Source organism: Lactuca sativa, chromosome 1 (genome assembly GCF_002870075.4).
Source record: "Lactuca sativa cultivar Salinas chromosome 1, Lsat_Salinas_v11, whole genome shotgun sequence".
NCBI classification, from domain to species: domain Eukaryota; kingdom Viridiplantae; phylum Streptophyta; class Magnoliopsida; order Asterales; family Asteraceae; genus Lactuca; species Lactuca sativa.
In genome coordinates, this window is record NC_056623.2 from 43,567,931 (window position 1) to 43,585,253 (window position 17,323).

The following is a 17,323-nucleotide window of genomic DNA, read 5'->3' on the forward strand; positions in this document are numbered from 1 at the left end:
CGTTTTGTTAAACGCTACATGAAGTAGTTTTTAGAATCGGAGCGTTTTATTAAAACTAAAAGCTAAACGCTCGTACTGCCAAACGAAACTTTTTGTTTAATCTAGAAACCTAAAAGCTAAAAACTCCCAAATATTTTGAAAACTCCACGACAAAAATGCCGATAATAACTTTTATCAAAAATACTTTTTAAGTCGAAGCAAAATCCCAAACCCACCTTGGCTTGGCTACTCTATTGTTGTCTGTTGACGGAAACGGCTCGGTAATGGTGATATAACGCGATCCTACGCTAACTACAATACGTACTAAAACACTCGAATAAAACCCAAGTCGTACTGTGAACTGTGTTTTTGATTACTGGCCTAGGTTTTTAAAGAGCGATTGACGGAGAGAGTGGCCGTGACTGAATCGGAAGACACGTAGTACGAATTTCGGAAGATAAAGTATAATCGGGAGTTTACAACCGCAGAAATGACAGGTATTCGATTATAGATGAATCTTTGTGAAACACTATACGATTTATGTTGAAGATTTGATGCTTTGTGTTGGAAAACAGTATAAGTTCTATCTAGAGTTTATTTAGGTTAGTAATTGCTTATACGTATCGGTGTATCTTTAGAATATGATTGTAATCCAAACGAGGTAGAGTTGATTTGGGGATATTTTTGCTATCTTACTGCTTAATACGTTATTGCTTGGAATGTGGGAGCTTTATTTTGTGCATGGCGTGCTCATAGCTGAAATGGGTAGTCCGATTAGATCTAAGAGGGTCCTGTAGAGTAGATTAAGTGTGATGGAATCTTGATATTAAGGATTTCAAGTCATTTGGAATGTGGGATAATCATATTTAAGCAGCCTTACTGCATAATTGAACTGTGTAAAAGGCCCATGTTTGTCAGCATGAATTTTGGATTAACAAGGAAAGGATATGAAATCCCTGTTCACTGAAATGTTCATAACAGACCATGTGCAGGAGCAGGAGATGGAAATCGAAGCTTTAGAAGCCATTCTTATGGATGAGTTTCAAGGTTTGCACCTTAAATAATACTTGACATTCATTTTGGTCTTTGTAGGTTTCTTATATTTAACTTCCAAATTCAAACTCGTGACAAGCATTTTGTTTTAATGTATTTGCCAGAAATCCACCCGAGTGAAAGTGGATTGAACACTTCAAAACGATGTTTCCAAATTACTTTGTCTCCACAGGTACCCAATTTCATTACATTATTTAGTCAGTTTTCTTCTTTTTCATGATGAGATCTCATAGTAAGCTACTGGCTGATTAATGGCACCCAAGGGATATTAGAAGTACCATTAATTCACAAATAAAGAACACACTGTATGGAATCAAATAAAAGGCATGAATTTACACAGAAAACCTTGTACTAGCACTGAGTATGTTGCTTTGTTTTTTTTCAGGACGATGAGAATGATGAATCTTTCAGCACTCCAGGTTTTTATCTTTCATTTTGTTGTTAAAGATTACAGCTTGAGGAGAGGCTTAAATTTCTTGATAATGTTGGTTTTTGCTAAATTTTGTTGCAGTTCAGTTGGGGTTAATATTCTCACATACAGAAAAATATCCAGATGAAATACCACTCCTAAATGTGAAAAGGTGATTTACTATAGCATTTCAAAACATGCAATAGTTTCATTTGGGTATTATATGATCAACATGGATGGTTGTTTTATTGATGTAATTTGCATGCTCATATTTTATGATGAACTCTGTAACTAATTAATCCTCCCTTCTTATCAGTATAAGAGGAATTCACACCTCGGATCTCAAAGTATTGAAAGAAAAGCTTGAACAAGAGGTAAAAGAGATCATGTTTCATTTAATTGTTTTGTCTTATGGTTTTCATCAGCATATTCAATGTTCCAACTTCCATTAAACCCTAAAGAAAGCTTTGTTTTTGTGGAGATATTTGCAGGCATCAGAGAATCTTGGAATGTCTATGATCTACACTCTAGTTAGCTCAGCTAAAGATTGGCTTTCTGAATTATATGCTCAAGATGCTGACAATGATGATGGTGAAGAGGAGGTTGCAGAAAAGGATGAGGTATGTCATTAATTGAAATTGAATTTATTATTAAGGTTTGATTTGATGAATGGATTTGGGGGTTTATAGGTAATTGTGCCTCATGGAGAACCTGTGAACATTGATACATTTGTGGCATGGAGAGAGAGATTTGAAGCAGAATTGGCCCTTCAAAGAGCCAAGTAACTTCTCTAATGCAATTTGCAAACACTTGAAGTTTAAATACATTCTATTTTATGATCTAAAAAATAAGTTTGTTTTTTCTATTTCCAGGCTGATGCCAGAATCAGCACTTTCAGCACCCAAAGAAAAGAGACTCTCAGGCAGACAGTGGTTTGAAAGTGGAAGAGCTTCTTCTGTGGTAAGGTTTTCAGTGCTGGTTTATGTTAAAAAGGAAAATGGGTTAAATGGCATAAACCGTTTTATTAAAAGAATTATGTTATTATTCTTGGCAGAAAGGTGCAGTACCAATGGAAGATGGATCTGAAGAAGAAGATGAAGATTTTGATTTTGATGATGAGGATGACTTTGAAGGTTATTTTTGCCTTTTTGACTTGTCTTCACATTTGATCAGTTTTATAACAGCTGATGGAATAATAATAATAATATCATCTTTATTTGGTTGCAGATGATGAAGATGACATGCTTGAGCACTATCTAGCTGAGAAATCAGACTCCTCAGTGAGAGCTACTTAGAGGGCATCAGACATGTAATATTTTTCAAGTTGAAAAAGAACGTTTTACACCTACCTACATTCGTTTTTACACTTTGCAAGACTGTGATTGTAAGATCGGTTGGAGATTTTAAAGATCCTGCTAAAATGAACTAGTCTCCAAATATGTGCGTAAGGTGTTTTTTGTGTGGTGTCTGTTATAACTTTATGTTGATTAAGACATCTGGAATCAACTTTAAGTTCTTAAGCAGTAACATAATTCCATTGGATGCAATCCGTAAGAGTTAGAAAGAAAACATCTTAACCCGAAAAAAAAAATATATTTATTGTCATCATGTACAACTAACGACTGAAGATTACAAATGGACTAACATGGATGCTCTATCTAATGCAAGATCAATGGATCAAGTTGTGCTGCTTTGCGAGCCTTCCTGTGGTGTGCAATGCTTAGGACGAATTGGATTTGAATGAATAATTTTCTTTGACTTTGCATGGGTTTGTCTTTTGTGAGCATAAATGACAAATTTTATAGGGTTTAAATACACTTAAAACTTAACGATCAAAATAAAGGTTAATGAGGTGCGATAAGATTGGGGATAAACTCTTATGATCGTAGTCGAGATCTTACAATTTCAATATAAATTTTGCTTTAGAATCGGTTGTAGTATGATTGTGATAACCTCATTATATAAAATATGTTTAAAGTTTTAATGACGACTTTTTGACACCTAAAAATCAACTCGGCATTTATTTTCCCTATAAAAAATTTCTCACATTTAGGCGAAGGTTTAGAAAAAGAAAATTATCTCAAATTTCTTTCTCTTTTTTTATCTTGCCAATAAACTCGAGATCAAGAATTCTTTTTGGCTTTCAAAGACGTCTCTTCAAATTTCTTAGATCATCTTCAATTTTGTAAAGATTAATGATATCATATTTAGCTATTAAAATGTTTTTTTTACTACATGTTTATTTTTTGAATTTGTATTTTGTATAATTAAAATTCACCATTTAGTTATAGTTTGTTACTTTCCTAATTATATTTAAGCTTTATGTTTCTATTCTTTATTGAATAAATTTATTTATTAAATATTATATAAATATTTTGTTTTAATCTTTAATATTAATTATTAAATTCATAAATAGTTCTATCATTTTTACTTTTATAAATATATGCATAATAACTTTATCATTTTTATATATTAATTATTTTTTATTTTTTTGTTTTGTATAAATATAATATGATATTTATGTCATTGTATGTCTGAAAAACAAGATGTTAACATAGGATTATATTATTTCATGTTTTATAGATAAAAATCTTAAAAAATGTTTAATTATTATGGATGTTCTTAGTTCTTACAACCAATTACAGAATCATCTTTGCTCAAGCTTAGAAACCAAAATCAAGCAATTTCTTTTTTCAAATTTAAAATACGTTAATTTTTATTGAAGTTTGAAGCTTAAAGTTTAAACCCGACCACACCGACCCGAGTCCGAGCGGTCAAACAACCAAAAACAACCCAAAAACGGCGCCCCTTCTTCCCTCCACCACCCGCCATTCCTTCACGAAATACTCTTCCGTGGACAATTGGACATCTACATTTCTTGTTCTCAAAGATTTAACTTGCTTCATCGTTTATCTTAGCCCTTTCCTTCAAGCAATCAAAACAACACATAACTCTTGGTTTTCTCCCATTCAATCGATCCAATCCAACAGTCGAAAAGTCCGTCTAACTATGCCCACAGGTGAATTAACCTTTCGCTTGCTGATTCATGATCAAATCACTGTTTATTCACTCGGATTTTCTTTTTTCTTACAAAGAAAATACAACTTACTGCTAGTAAGTTGAGATCATCGGTTACGTTGATTTAATCCATTGTTTATTATTTTATGTATTTAGGGCTCAACATGGTATATTCATGTAGTTTTTGTCTTTCGTGGATTGAATTTAAGGAACCAATCTTGATTTTCTTATGTTTTATAACTTAAAAAAAAGCGAGTAATTATCAAACGGTGTTTGGATGGGTGGTTTTAAAGTGATTATCGTGACAATTAGATAATCAATTGCTCGTTTACGATTACGTTGTTTACACTTTACACTGCTCTTTATCTTATTTACAGTCAGTGTAAAATGGCAAAAAGAGCTATACCGGGATGTGGAGATAGATACAACTCAGCCTCCATACGTCTTCAAATGTCAATTATATGACCTCACAGGAGTTCCACCTGAAAGGCAAAAGATAGTGATGAAAGGTGGATTATTAAAGGTAATCACATTCTTCTATGGCTATTGTTTCTTGACACGATTCAACTAATTTCTCTATTTCTTGTTTTCATGATTAGGATGACTCCGACTGGTCAAAAATGGGGGTGAAAGAGGTAAATAAAACGTTTCTACAGCTTTCTATTCTTTCCATGAATCGATCCTAGTGGTAATTGGTAACCAATAACCATTGGCATTGCTTTATTACATGATATAGGGGCAAAGGTTGATGATGATGGGAACAGCAGATGAGATTGTGAACGCCCCTGAAAAGAGTCCAGTTTTTATGGAAGACCTTCCAGAAGAAGAACAAGTAGTTGCTGTGGTAGGGTTGTTGACTTATTTTCAATTTCTTTTAAAGATTGAATTTTATTGCCAAGTTGTCATAATGTTTTATTAGGGTCATTCTGCTGGATTATTCAATTTGGGAAACACCTGCTACATGAACTCCACAGTCCAATGCTTGCATTCGGTTCCTGAGCTCAAATCTGCATTAATTGAGTGAGATTTCTTATTTCTTTTTGTATTAGTAATATTCAATTGTATTTTAATCCATTGAATGTTTTTAAACACTGATTTATTGCTCAGGTATCCTCAATCTGGAAGAAGCAATGATTTAGATCAGTCTTCTCATCTTTTGACTGTTGCAACAAGAGACTTGTTTAGTGAGCTTGATAAAAATGTTAAGCCAGTTGCACCAATGCAGTTCTGGATGGTACTGTTTTTTCTCAATAACTCTTAGAATTTTTTATTTTTGTTACAATACAATAAATATGTAATTAACATTATGTAATGAAGTTATATATGTTATAATTTCATAGGTATTGCGGAAAAAATATCCTCAGTTTGGCCAGCTGCATAATGGGTCCTTTATGCAACAGGTTTCTTTTATTTTCATTTATTTTTTCTATCACATTCACTACTCAAAAGTTTTTATTTTGTATATTTGACAAGGGTTTTGATTACATCAGGATGCTGAAGAATGCTGGACACAGATTTTGTATACTCTATCCCAGGCCCTTAGAAGACCAAGTTCCAGGTATTTTGAGTCATTTTCATTCATTATTTTCTGCAGACAATAATAAACTTCATAGCTCAAATAATTTAGAAAGTTAATAACACCTTTATCCTAATGGAATTGCAGTGAGAATCTTGATACAGTGAAGGAACTTTTTGGAATTGACCTAGTAAGCAGGTATCTTTTGGGTCCATTTTATATTAAAAATTTCTCTCATGATTTTTGTAAACAAGTTTCTATCATAATTACATATTTGTTTTGTTGCCTATGTAGGGTGCATTGTGCAGAAAGTGGTGAAGAAAGTTCAGAGACAGAATCAGTTTATTCTCTTAAATGTCACATATCACATGAGGTGAATCATTTGCACGAGGGCCTGAAACATGTAAGTTCTGTTTTATATAACTGTTAGGGACTCGTTTCATGATCTTTAAAGCCTAAGGGGTGTGAAGTGTAAATTTCCAAAAACATATCATATTCGATCTTTACAGGGGCTGAAGTCAGAGCTGGAAAAGGTTTCCCCAACTTTAGGACGGAGTGCAGTTTATTTAAAAGATTCACACATAAATGACTTACCAAGGTAACAAACTCTATTATTTTTATATTATATTATAAACTTATGAAGGAAAGGATGTAACTTTAAAACTGTATTATAACATTTTTGAGTATTAAACTATTCTTTTGTTTCAAGGTACCTGACTATTCAGTTTGTTCGATTTTTCTGGAAAAGGGAATCTAATCAGAAGGCAAAGATCTTGAGGGTAACAAATATATCAATCATTCATTAACTTTTCATATAATCAAAATTTATTGATTATGCATTTTCTGGAATATTTCAGAAAGTGGATTATCCATTGGAGTTGGACATTTTTGATCTTTGTTCTGACAATCTTCGCAAACAGCTGGAAGTTCCTCGACAGGTTTATAAATTTTACCCTTCATAAATATTATCCATATTTGATAATAGCAACGTACTTATATATATATATATATGTGTATATATATATATATATATATATATATATATATATATATATATATATATATATATATATATATATATATATATATTGTCCATAATGGCAACATACTTGCATATATTTTTTTACTTTATTTGTTACATATTGTTATTCTGTGTATATACATAGTTTAAGAATTGTAAATAAATTGCTATTTATGTATATTTATTTATTTGTGTTTTTGTTTCTCATTTGGATTTTTAGCTTTAATTTTCTAGATGTTAAGAGACGAGGAAGGTAGGAAGGCTGGTTTAAAACTCAAAGAACAGAGCTCCATTGCAGTAGACAATGATGTTAAGATGTCTGACACGGAGGTCAGTATGGTAATTTTGTTAAAACTTAAGGGCATTCATGTCTTTTTCCACTGACCGGAGGTCCCACCTTTTTCAATGGGGGGCAAAAAGTTGCAAGTTTTTGTCCCATTGTCATCAATTCCAGTCTCAGTCCAATGCATTCCAAAGACAGTACAAACAGTGCCTACTTGAACAGATATGACAAAAGTTGCATTGTCTTTTTTATTTTATTTATTTATTTATTTATTTTTTATTTTATAAATGTTGAAGCAGGGATCATCTGAGAAGAAAAATCGGTTGACCGGAGTGTATGATTTGGTGGCTGTGTTGACTCATAAAGGCAGAAGTGCTGATTCAGGTCATTATGTCGCGTGGGTCAAACAAGAAAATGGTCAGTCCTTCATACTCTTTTTTGTATATTTTTTTTTTAATAAAAAAATTGGTTTATGATAGTTGAATTTGACAAAATGTTCCTAATGATGAATTTTGGTAAAGGGAAATGGATAGAATTTGATGATGATAATCCAATTCCACAAAGGGAAGAAGATATAACAAAACTATCTGGAGGAGGTATGCTTCAATCATCCATGATTGTGAAAGATACTGTAGTTTGGATTTTTAATAATTAATTTAATACTAGTTTTATCACTTTATGTATATATATAATATTAATATACTAGTTATTTATTGTTGCAGGTGATTGGCATATGGCTTACATTTGTATGTACAAGGCCCGCACCATTGCCATGTAACGTTTTTCCATTTTGTTGTTTGTGTAATTTGATTATTGGAATACTGGATTTTTACGTGTCATTTGGTTGTTTGATACATTTGCTACTATATTTGTTGAGTTAAATATTGTTTATACTTACAAAAAAAAGTATATAGATGGTGAATTTGTTTGATGTTCATACTTGAAGAGGTTTAAGGGTATTATGGTCAATCAAACTCCACATCACGAAACAATCAAACTCCCCATCTCAACATAATAAATCGGCCAATAACTATCATTAATTGTTCTTATATTTGGGGGCAATTATGATCCCATCCCCAAATAATAGTTCAAAGAAATTAAGGAACATTATTGTTTAAGTGATAATTTTTGTAGTATGTTATTTTACATTACTAGTTTATAACCCGTGAGAACCACGGTTACAAATTTAATTAAACTTTAATAGTAAAAAACTCAAAATTATTAATCACTTAATTTAAATAAATTATTAATTAAGAGATTTTTTTAGTTATATAAAATTATAATCATTGATTTAAATAAATATGTAAAATTATATTACTTTATAATTTGTATTAAATTTATTTTAATTTTATTATAATGTTAATTTAATGTAATTAGAGTGAGAAATTTAAATTTTGAAATTTGAACTTGTATAATCAATAAGTTGATAAGTGACATGCATTAATTAGGAGATATAATAAGGTGACATATGACAAAAGAAAAATAAAATATGCATTAATTATGAGGCTTAATATGGTGATACATGTCAAAAGAAGAATAAAACTATTCTTTTATTAGAATATGGATTTTTGAAAGTTTATGATCAATTACAACAATTGTTTATGGACATTTTATGAGTTGAGTCATGAATAGATAGTTATATAATTTTGATTTGGTAAAAGTTAAGGGTTGATCAAGTTTGTTGATGACTCTAGTTAAATTTGTCAAATTTATTGGACACTTATAAATAGTTTTTCAAAATATTTTATTACTTTTATTAGTTTTAGTCAAATTAATCAATAAATGTTGCCAAAGTAACATTGATTGTGTATATTTATTATTGATACAAACAATGTTAGACACAAATGAAGACTTAGTATGGCTTAATAACATTGTGTTTGTGATAATAGATTTATAATAATTATAACGTGACATTTTGTGAACTATGTAGTTGGGTATATTGATTACAGTTAATTTTTGGTCTAAAGACCGAAAAATGATGTTGTGCCAAGTAACTTTACATATACCTACATCATGATAAAATAAAATTTTTGTATGAGTATGTTTGTTTTTATATCTTTTGTTTATGAATTAAGTTTCTATTGCTATCATACAAACATGTCTATCCAAGTGAAATAACATCTATAAGATGAATTCATTTGATCAAAAGGAGTTCAGAAAACTTAAAACAAGGATGAAATTAACATCATCTCACATAAGAAGGTCAAAATCAGAATCCACCATAACAAAGGTTTTGAAGATTCAAAATGACACTTAGATTAAATTAAGCAATGTAGAACTATACTGAAGTTGTATTGTTGATCTAATGACTGAAAGTAACTAGAATTTCATTTAAAATCTCCTAAACATCAAGTAATTTCAGATTTATGAAAACCCCCATGCCCTAGGTTGAATTCTAGAAGAAAACGGCTAGAGATTATACCATCCACTGTTTTAAATGATAATCCTAGTTTGAATCCTTCAAGTACACTTCCAAATGACTTCAATATTCCTTCCTAGCTTAGGGTGTGTTTGAGAGTGATTTTGAAATTCTTTATTGGCTTTTTGGAAAAGTTAGGTATTTATTTTTTTACTTAAAAAGTTAGTCTTTACCAAATACTTTTTTTTAAACTTATTGGCTTTTTGACAAATCAATAAATTAATAAATCATTTTAAAAAATTACAAACACCCCTTTAGAAATCGCCACACAAGAGCCATCCAATCCTGTTCAAAATGGAGAACGGAGAAAGGGAGAAATGAAGGAGGGAAATGAGTTTTATGTTTTAAAGTTGATTTTTGGCACTTATAGTCCTTAATTTTCACACTAATAACCCTAATTAACCTCTAAAATAAGTTTCGTAACATATTGGTCCAACTTATGATAATACAAGGTTAAACCCAAATTTTATGAAATTTGCAAATCTAATAATTCTGACTTAAATTTTCTGTTAACCTTAAGTTTCATCTTCTCATCATATTGAACACATTAACTTTTTAATTTTTTTATCAAAAAAACAAAATTTCTATCCTAAAATACAACTGTTATATATATATATATATATATATATATATATATATATATATATATATATATAATGTATGTATATATGTATATAATGTATGTATATATGTATGTGTGTGTGGATACGAACAAACCAAACATTCAATGAACTGTTTACGAATTGTTTGACTAGAAGTTCGTTTAATAAATAAACAAACAAAAACATGATTTTTTTTCTTAGTTAAATGAGCGAACATGAACAACGGTCTTATTCATTTAGTATCTTTGTAAATGTTCATTTACTATATTATATTATATATTATTATACAACTAATTAAAGTGAGAGTGAAGCTTTTAAGTGTGGTTCAAGTTTTGCAACTTAGAGATTTTGTTAATGTTAGTACGATCAACATATTAGAAGTGTCGACGTCATGGTTTACGATTCTTGATTTGAATCTTTATGTTCATTTAAGTTTTTTTTTTATTTATTTATTTATTTTTTTTTATGTTTTTTCATTTATGATTGTTTTTGTGCGTACATTTATGTTCGTTTTTTATCTTAACAAACATAAATGAATGAACACGAACAAAGTAATTTGTTAAACAAACACGGACAATAAACTGTCTAGTTAACTTAAATGAACGAACACGAACAATGTGACATCCCCAAATTTAAGGTCATTTTAAAACTTTTTCTTTATGCTTATTTTGAATCAGAGTGATCTTTATAAATGCAAAATTGGTCACATAAAATGTATTTCCAAAGAAAACGTTTTTCACCGTTTATTAAAACTTGGGATGTCATAACTTATACAAAACATAAGCATAAACATTATTGGCCTTACATTAACTTCTTATACTAAAGGCCTAGACTCCTCAAATCTCTCATGGTATTGTACCTTCATACTGTTTCCTGTGATACAAAGAAACTGGATGGGTCAGGTTGGGAAACCTAGTGAGCACATAGGGTTTTCAACCCATGATATTGTAATTATATATTTTTCACAATAAACAAATAATCCATATTACCCGTTCTCGTTATCCTTACTCTCTAACCCTTAATGATAATCTCAAGAGACCTACCCAAAAGGGATCTCAATATCTAGACAATACTGCTCTGGGGAATCCGTAACAATACGTGTCAACAAGGTAACCCTGAGGGGGGATAAAGTATCCGAATAAACAAATTTCATTTTTCCTTGAAAAGTATGATCATTAATACCTACAGGTGGCAAACCTGCTAGTGTTCCACTAGACTACCTAGAATAGTCAGTGGTTGTCACCTATACTCTGCTAGATGACTGGTCCCGATAATACATTGTGCGAGATCTCACAATTATTTTATTTTCCTAAAAAAGCCTTTACTACCCAAGCCATTATTTTATCTTTCTTAAAACCCTTCACTACCTAATGAGTATATGATAAAGTAATTTATATAAATAAAATAATATCATATTATAGCACAAATATCAAGTACACATATAATAAACAAATATAACATTTAATAGATACTTCATATCTATGTGTAAGCTGAAAATAACTATGCACTCACTTGATAAAGTGGATGACTGGTGACTTGGGCAGAGCTTCGCCTAATACCTTGACTTTTCCCCTTGATTATTACTAAGTCTTAGTCTGATAGTACTTATGACTAATGATAGTCTAGATTTCTCAACAATCTAAATGTTTATATCAAGATCTATCGAGTAAGGAACAACAAGGTAGGATCATATCGGAGGTAGGGTCCGTTTGGTATAAAGAGTATACTGTTTGGAAATCCCATTTTAAATACTTCACGAAATCCAGCCTAGACATCACTCCCGTAAGTAGATCAATCAATATAATGACTTTGGAATCACCGATAAATCTTAAATATAGGTTCATAATAACGACTATGACTATAATTATAAGTTACACTTAAAGAAGAGTAAGTGTAGCTCAACTTACATAGTATTATGATGAAAACCGGGAATTATGCTGGCATAAATCTGACTCGAGAGCTAATAATCGCGGGCTACTGACACCGCAGAGCCTCACTAAAGTAACCAGGGAATAGAGAGTAAAAGACTAGAGATTTTTTTTGAACTGACAAATATAAATATATAATCTACTCCCAAACTAAGATTTCACTTATGTCCACGACGAGATTTGAATCCTCAACCTCAAAGATGGAGGGCATCACCTAATACCTTTGGGCTAGAAGCCCTTTGGTAGTAAAAGACTAGAGATACAAGAGAAATTCCAGAGAGGATATGAAGGAATGAGGTGAAAAATGAGGCTGGAAATAAGAAAATATATAGACCCAAACAGTGAATGCGCGCCACACAAGTGGTCGAAGTGCGTCGCACAAATGGTCAGAAGGGTGACGTGGCCTGATCGTATTGTGACAGATGGCAGAATCTTAGAGGCTGTCAGATGCGCCACACATGCTGTCTGTGCGTGCAGTTGCGCGCATAATTTTTTTATTTTCTTTAAAATTTTACATCTTCTTCATATGAGCTTCGTTTTCGACACGTTTTATATCTACGCGTATCTATTGAAGAGATCTACAACTTTTATTTAGACTTCGTTGACTAATCTTGACTTTGTTTTTAAAGTTATATTTTTAACAGACTTAAATTGTTAAATTCCGTTAAAAATTCACAACTCTCTCGTCCAATGTCCGTTCTCGACTATCTTTATATCGACGGAAACGAACTCCTGTTAACGAGATCTTCAACTCTCATTTAGATTGTTTTTCCTAACAATTGACCAATTTCAATTTCGGTTTCTGAGCCGTATACCGCTACGTTGAAACTTTGAAAAATCATAACTTCCTCACGAAGTCAGATTTGGACGTTCTCTATATTCCCGTTCTCGGTTTTACGACTACTACGACTTTTGTTTAGATTACTTAGGCTAATAAGTAATCTATCAAAAATTCATTTTTTACAATACGTAAAATCGTGTCAGTTTAATCGCGAAACTTCGAAGAAGCATAACTTCTTCATACGAAGTCGGATTTCAGTGTTCTTAATATGCACAAAATCCTTATCTCATATACTATATTATTGGTTAAGATTATTTATTCTAAATAATCTTCTATCAAAGCAATCTTATTTATCTTTTATTATGTCATAATTGTTTCAGCATGAGTTTGCGAGCGTTACAAACAAACCATTGTTCATTTGTTTATAACACTATATAGATCTAATTTAGATTTATTTCAATAAATAAGAAAATTATATATATATATATATATATATATATATATATATATATATATATATATATATATATATATATATATATATATATATATATATATATATATATATATATATATATATATCATATTTAGTTATTTAATTTAATATCAATTATAAATATATTTATAAAAGATAAAGCTTATATAAACTGATTGGTCATGCATATAAATATTTTTTCTAAAAAACTTTACCATATTGGAAACATGCTTTGTGGTTTTTTTTTCTATGCCGAATATTGAATAGAGGTGACATCGTGACCGGTTCAGTTTTCATAGTTGAACTGTTACACCGGAACTGGTTCAATTTTCATGTATATTGAAATATTATTATACCATATTAGTTTAATAAAACACTTTAACAGTTTAATAAAACACTTTAATAATTAATTACATATTTATAATTGGTTTATATGCATGACAAATTAGTTTTTGATACACGTTGACCTGAATCACTTTTTGTTAAAAGTTTTTATAAATAATTACTGTGTTAGATAAGATTAAAAAAACATATGATTTGAATAATAATTAATTTAGTTATTAAAAAAATTCACTTTGAACAATATCCAGGCGTTCAATCCATTTTCATATATTTAAAATACATAGATCTTCTGGTTTTAGTGTTTTACCCATGCATATAACTGTTTAATGTAACAGATAATTAAAGTATGGCTTATTGATAAGTAAATGATTCGAAATTATCACATCTACATTTTGATAAAATATAGTTAAGAAAAGTGAACCATGAATCGAATAAATCAGTACAATCCAGCCCATAATTTGCGTATAGGATCCGGCTTAAAACGCATGGATACAATGGGAGAAAGAGAGACCAACACGTCCAGCTTTATTTGTAACACGAAAATGGGAATATAAATATATAATTATATAAAACACATGCAAATATAACAACACAAGGATTACATGGTTTGAATAATGTGTGACCTATGTCTATCACCACACTATGACACTAACGCCGAATGATATACTAACCACGAGGCAGTGGTTGAGGTGACCACGAACCACGCTTGTGCACACCGTCCCGATGGTTCGTGGTAGGTCGTGCTCGTTGTCATTCGTGTTCCCGACGACGGATTCAAACGAGAATGGTGATTGGTATTCGATTTTTTGGCCGTTGAACGGCTATTTTAGCCGGTTTTTTTTTTCAAACACAATTTACTAATTATAAATAACACTTCTATTATACCAAAATTTACACCCCATTCTATTCTCTAAAACCACAAAACACATACACATGGATCCTACAATACATATGGAATTTTTAAAAAGTTTTGATTCGGATGACGACGTAGAATTCGTCGAGACATTCTTCAATGTTGTGCAACACGTTCACGCCGAAGAAAGTTCGAATGCAGCGCGTACAAGGCGGTCGTCAATCGCGATCGCCAAGCCGCACACGACTTATTGGTACGTGATTACTTTGTCGATAATTGTCTTTATAATGACGACTCGTTCGAACGTCGTTTCCGTCTGAATAAGGCTATATTTTTACGTATTAGTAATGCTTTAGAATATCGTTATGATTTTTTCAAACAAAAACCCGACGCTAGAGGAAGAATGAGTTTTAGTAGTATACAAAAATGTGCGGCTGCTCTTAGGTATTTGGGATACGGTATAGCATTTGATGCATCTGACGAATACTTGAAAGTATCCGAGAGGACCACAGTTGAATGCGTAGATTGGTTTTCTGCATGTGTTTATGAGGTTTTTCACGAAGAATATTTGCGTAAACCTACTCAACGTGATATTGAGAGATTATATTCGGTTCACGAAGAGAGGCATGAATTTCCTGGTATGCTTGGCAGTCTAGATTGTACGCATGTGGCTTGGGAAAAATGTCCAACTGCATGGCGTGGTCAGTTCACTCGAAGAGATATAGGTGAACCAACTATCATCCTAGAAGCTGTTGCATCTCAAGATTTGTGGATATGACATGCCTTTTTTGGAGTAGCGAGGTCTAACAACGACCTTAATGTTCTTGGTCAGTCTCCACTTTTCAACGATATTTGGACCGGCAAAGCACCTGATATGACGTTCACGGTAAACGGGCACGTGTACAAATACGATTACTACCTTGGTGATGGAATATACCCGAATTATTCTACATTGATGAAGGCATAATCGGTTCCTCAAAGTGAAAAAGCAAAATTTTTACAAAAAAACAGGAATCGGCGAGAAAGGATATCGAGAGGGCATTTGGAGTCCTTAAGCAAACATGGCATGTAGTGAAATATGCTACACGACTCTGGGATAAAGAAAGAATTAAACGAATGGTCCTAGCATGTATTATAATGCATAATATGATTATTGAAGATGAAGGTCGAGCGATTTGCACATATGATCCGAACGACGTTGTCGTTCCAATTGAGGAGTTTGTACCCGGAACGAATGCTTTTTTTAGAGCGAGTTGTTGAAATTCATAACAGTGAAACGTGATTCAATCTTCGAGAAGATGTCGCGGAACATTTGTACCAACATAGCATGAATGACGATTATGATTTTTATATGTACGTTTGTTCGTTTTCTTATTAATGTAATGTTTTTTTTTCTAGATTAACTAAGTAATGTATTTTAAAGTTGTTATTTTATTTTTATAATTAATGAAAAAATAGTTTTAAAAAAATGAATGCTTTTTAATTATAAAAAATGAATTTTATTGTAAATTTTGAATTAAAAAAAGTAATTTTATTGTATTTTTGAATTAAAAAAAATAAAAATAATGATGTGGAGTGGTGTGTTAGTGGTAGGTATCCCATGTTAGTGGTAGTGGAATGTGGTGCTATGTGACACCCACCACATATGTGGTATGTGGTGGGTATAACGGATGGTCGAGTCTATTATTGAGTTTCACTAAGGCATGGGAGGGATTTTTTACAATTGCATTGCATATAAGATATATTTATAGGTTGAGAACCATATATCTCCTTTTAAAGTTGCTTTTATAATTGGAACCGCTTCGTAGCTGTCATTTTAGGAAACATAACCGATGTCACTTGTTACAGTTTGTCTTTTTAAAAGTGGGAACCTCAAAGAGACCGGTCCTGGTTTTTTTTTTTTTTTTTTTTGGAAATGTTACGATAAAATAGTTTAATTTTCAGGCGGGATGGAGTGGTGCCAACTATACACAATGCTACCTCCTTCCAAACAAACACTAGCCAAATCTTGACAAGAGAAGAGAGACTTGGTGAACAGATGACTAACCAGTTTGTTTGTTTGTTTATTTATTTATTTTTTTTCACCTCTTGCCGAAAAGAAGGGTCAGTATGCCCTTGGCATGCCGATCAGCTTGCCGCCCCACTCGTCACTGATAATATCAATGAATAATGTTTGCTATTATTCTAATATCGTTTCTATGATGATGTCAAATCGTCAAAACTATCATTATTTTCTTTGAGGTACAAGACGTCGAATGGTCAAATCTGTCATTATTTTCATTGAGGTTTTGAAGATGTCAAATTGTCAAATATTGTCATTATTTTCTTTGAGGTTTTGATGCATGTCTATTCCTTCCTGTGTCCAAATTAATAGATTATAACTTTCATTTTACCCACTAAACTATCAAACTATATGGCATTATAAATTTTTTAAATAAATTTGCAGCATATTATTTGACCATGTTTCTTAATTGTAATTTATTTGTGCATTATATATATATATATATATATATATATATATATATATATATATATATATATATATATATATATATATATATATATATATATATATATATATATATAACAGCAAATAAAAAAATAACAAAACCGGAACCGACAGTTCCAGTAACGGTACCAAAAA

At 31.3% G+C, this 17,323-nt stretch overlaps 2 protein-coding genes across 3 annotated transcripts; both read left to right on the forward strand.

Annotated features, from left to right (window-relative positions):
• Positions 1–232: 232 nt before the first annotated feature.
• Positions 233–2,988, forward strand: LOC111900065 (uncharacterized). The gene is made up of 11 exons (XM_023895950.3): positions 233–476; positions 961–1,026; positions 1,137–1,204; positions 1,418–1,451; positions 1,544–1,613; positions 1,758–1,815; positions 1,933–2,061; positions 2,131–2,222; positions 2,314–2,401; positions 2,496–2,574; positions 2,669–2,988. The coding sequence occupies exons 1-11, from the start codon at positions 470–472 to the stop codon at positions 2,734–2,736; spliced, it is 759 nt and encodes a 252-aa protein (XP_023751718.1). The 5' UTR covers positions 233–469; the 3' UTR covers positions 2,737–2,988.
• Positions 2,989–4,200: 1,212 nt separating this feature from the next.
• Positions 4,201–8,216, forward strand: LOC111900064 (ubiquitin carboxyl-terminal hydrolase 6). 2 transcript variants are annotated; one of them, XM_023895947.3, is made up of 17 exons: positions 4,201–4,460; positions 4,837–4,982; positions 5,059–5,094; positions 5,196–5,303; positions 5,379–5,479; positions 5,567–5,693; positions 5,800–5,859; positions 5,950–6,017; positions 6,123–6,173; positions 6,270–6,378; positions 6,485–6,573; positions 6,685–6,754; positions 6,833–6,913; positions 7,231–7,335; positions 7,579–7,696; positions 7,801–7,875; positions 8,002–8,216. In XM_023895947.3, the coding sequence occupies exons 1-17, from the start codon at positions 4,451–4,453 to the stop codon at positions 8,055–8,057; spliced, it is 1,410 nt and encodes a 469-aa protein (XP_023751715.1). In that variant the 5' UTR covers positions 4,201–4,450; the 3' UTR covers positions 8,058–8,216. The 2 variants fall into 2 exon arrangements, with proteins under 2 accessions (XP_023751715.1, XP_023751717.1); XM_023895949.2 differs by having other exon boundaries at positions 4,203–4,460; positions 7,231–7,326.
• The last annotated feature ends 9,107 nt before the right edge of the window (positions 8,217–17,323 follow it).

What these genes read in the sequence shown, in the direction of transcription:
- LOC111900065 (XM_023895950.3), top strand. An exon ending in TGAATCTTTCAGCACTCCAG is followed by an intron (nt 1,452 to 1,543) that starts GTTTTTATCTTT and finishes ATTTTGTTGCAG; the next exon opens with TTCAGTTGGGGTTAATATTC. An exon ending in GTGGAAGAGCTTCTTCTGTG is followed by an intron (nt 2,402 to 2,495) that starts GTAAGGTTTTCA and finishes TATTCTTGGCAG; the next exon opens with AAAGGTGCAGTACCAATGGA.
- LOC111900064 (XM_023895947.3), top strand. An exon ending in AAGAACAAGTAGTTGCTGTG is followed by an intron (nt 5,304 to 5,378) that starts GTAGGGTTGTTG and finishes ATGTTTTATTAG; the next exon opens with GGTCATTCTGCTGGATTATT. An exon ending in AGAAGGCAAAGATCTTGAGG is followed by an intron (nt 6,755 to 6,832) that starts GTAACAAATATA and finishes GGAATATTTCAG; the next exon opens with AAAGTGGATTATCCATTGGA.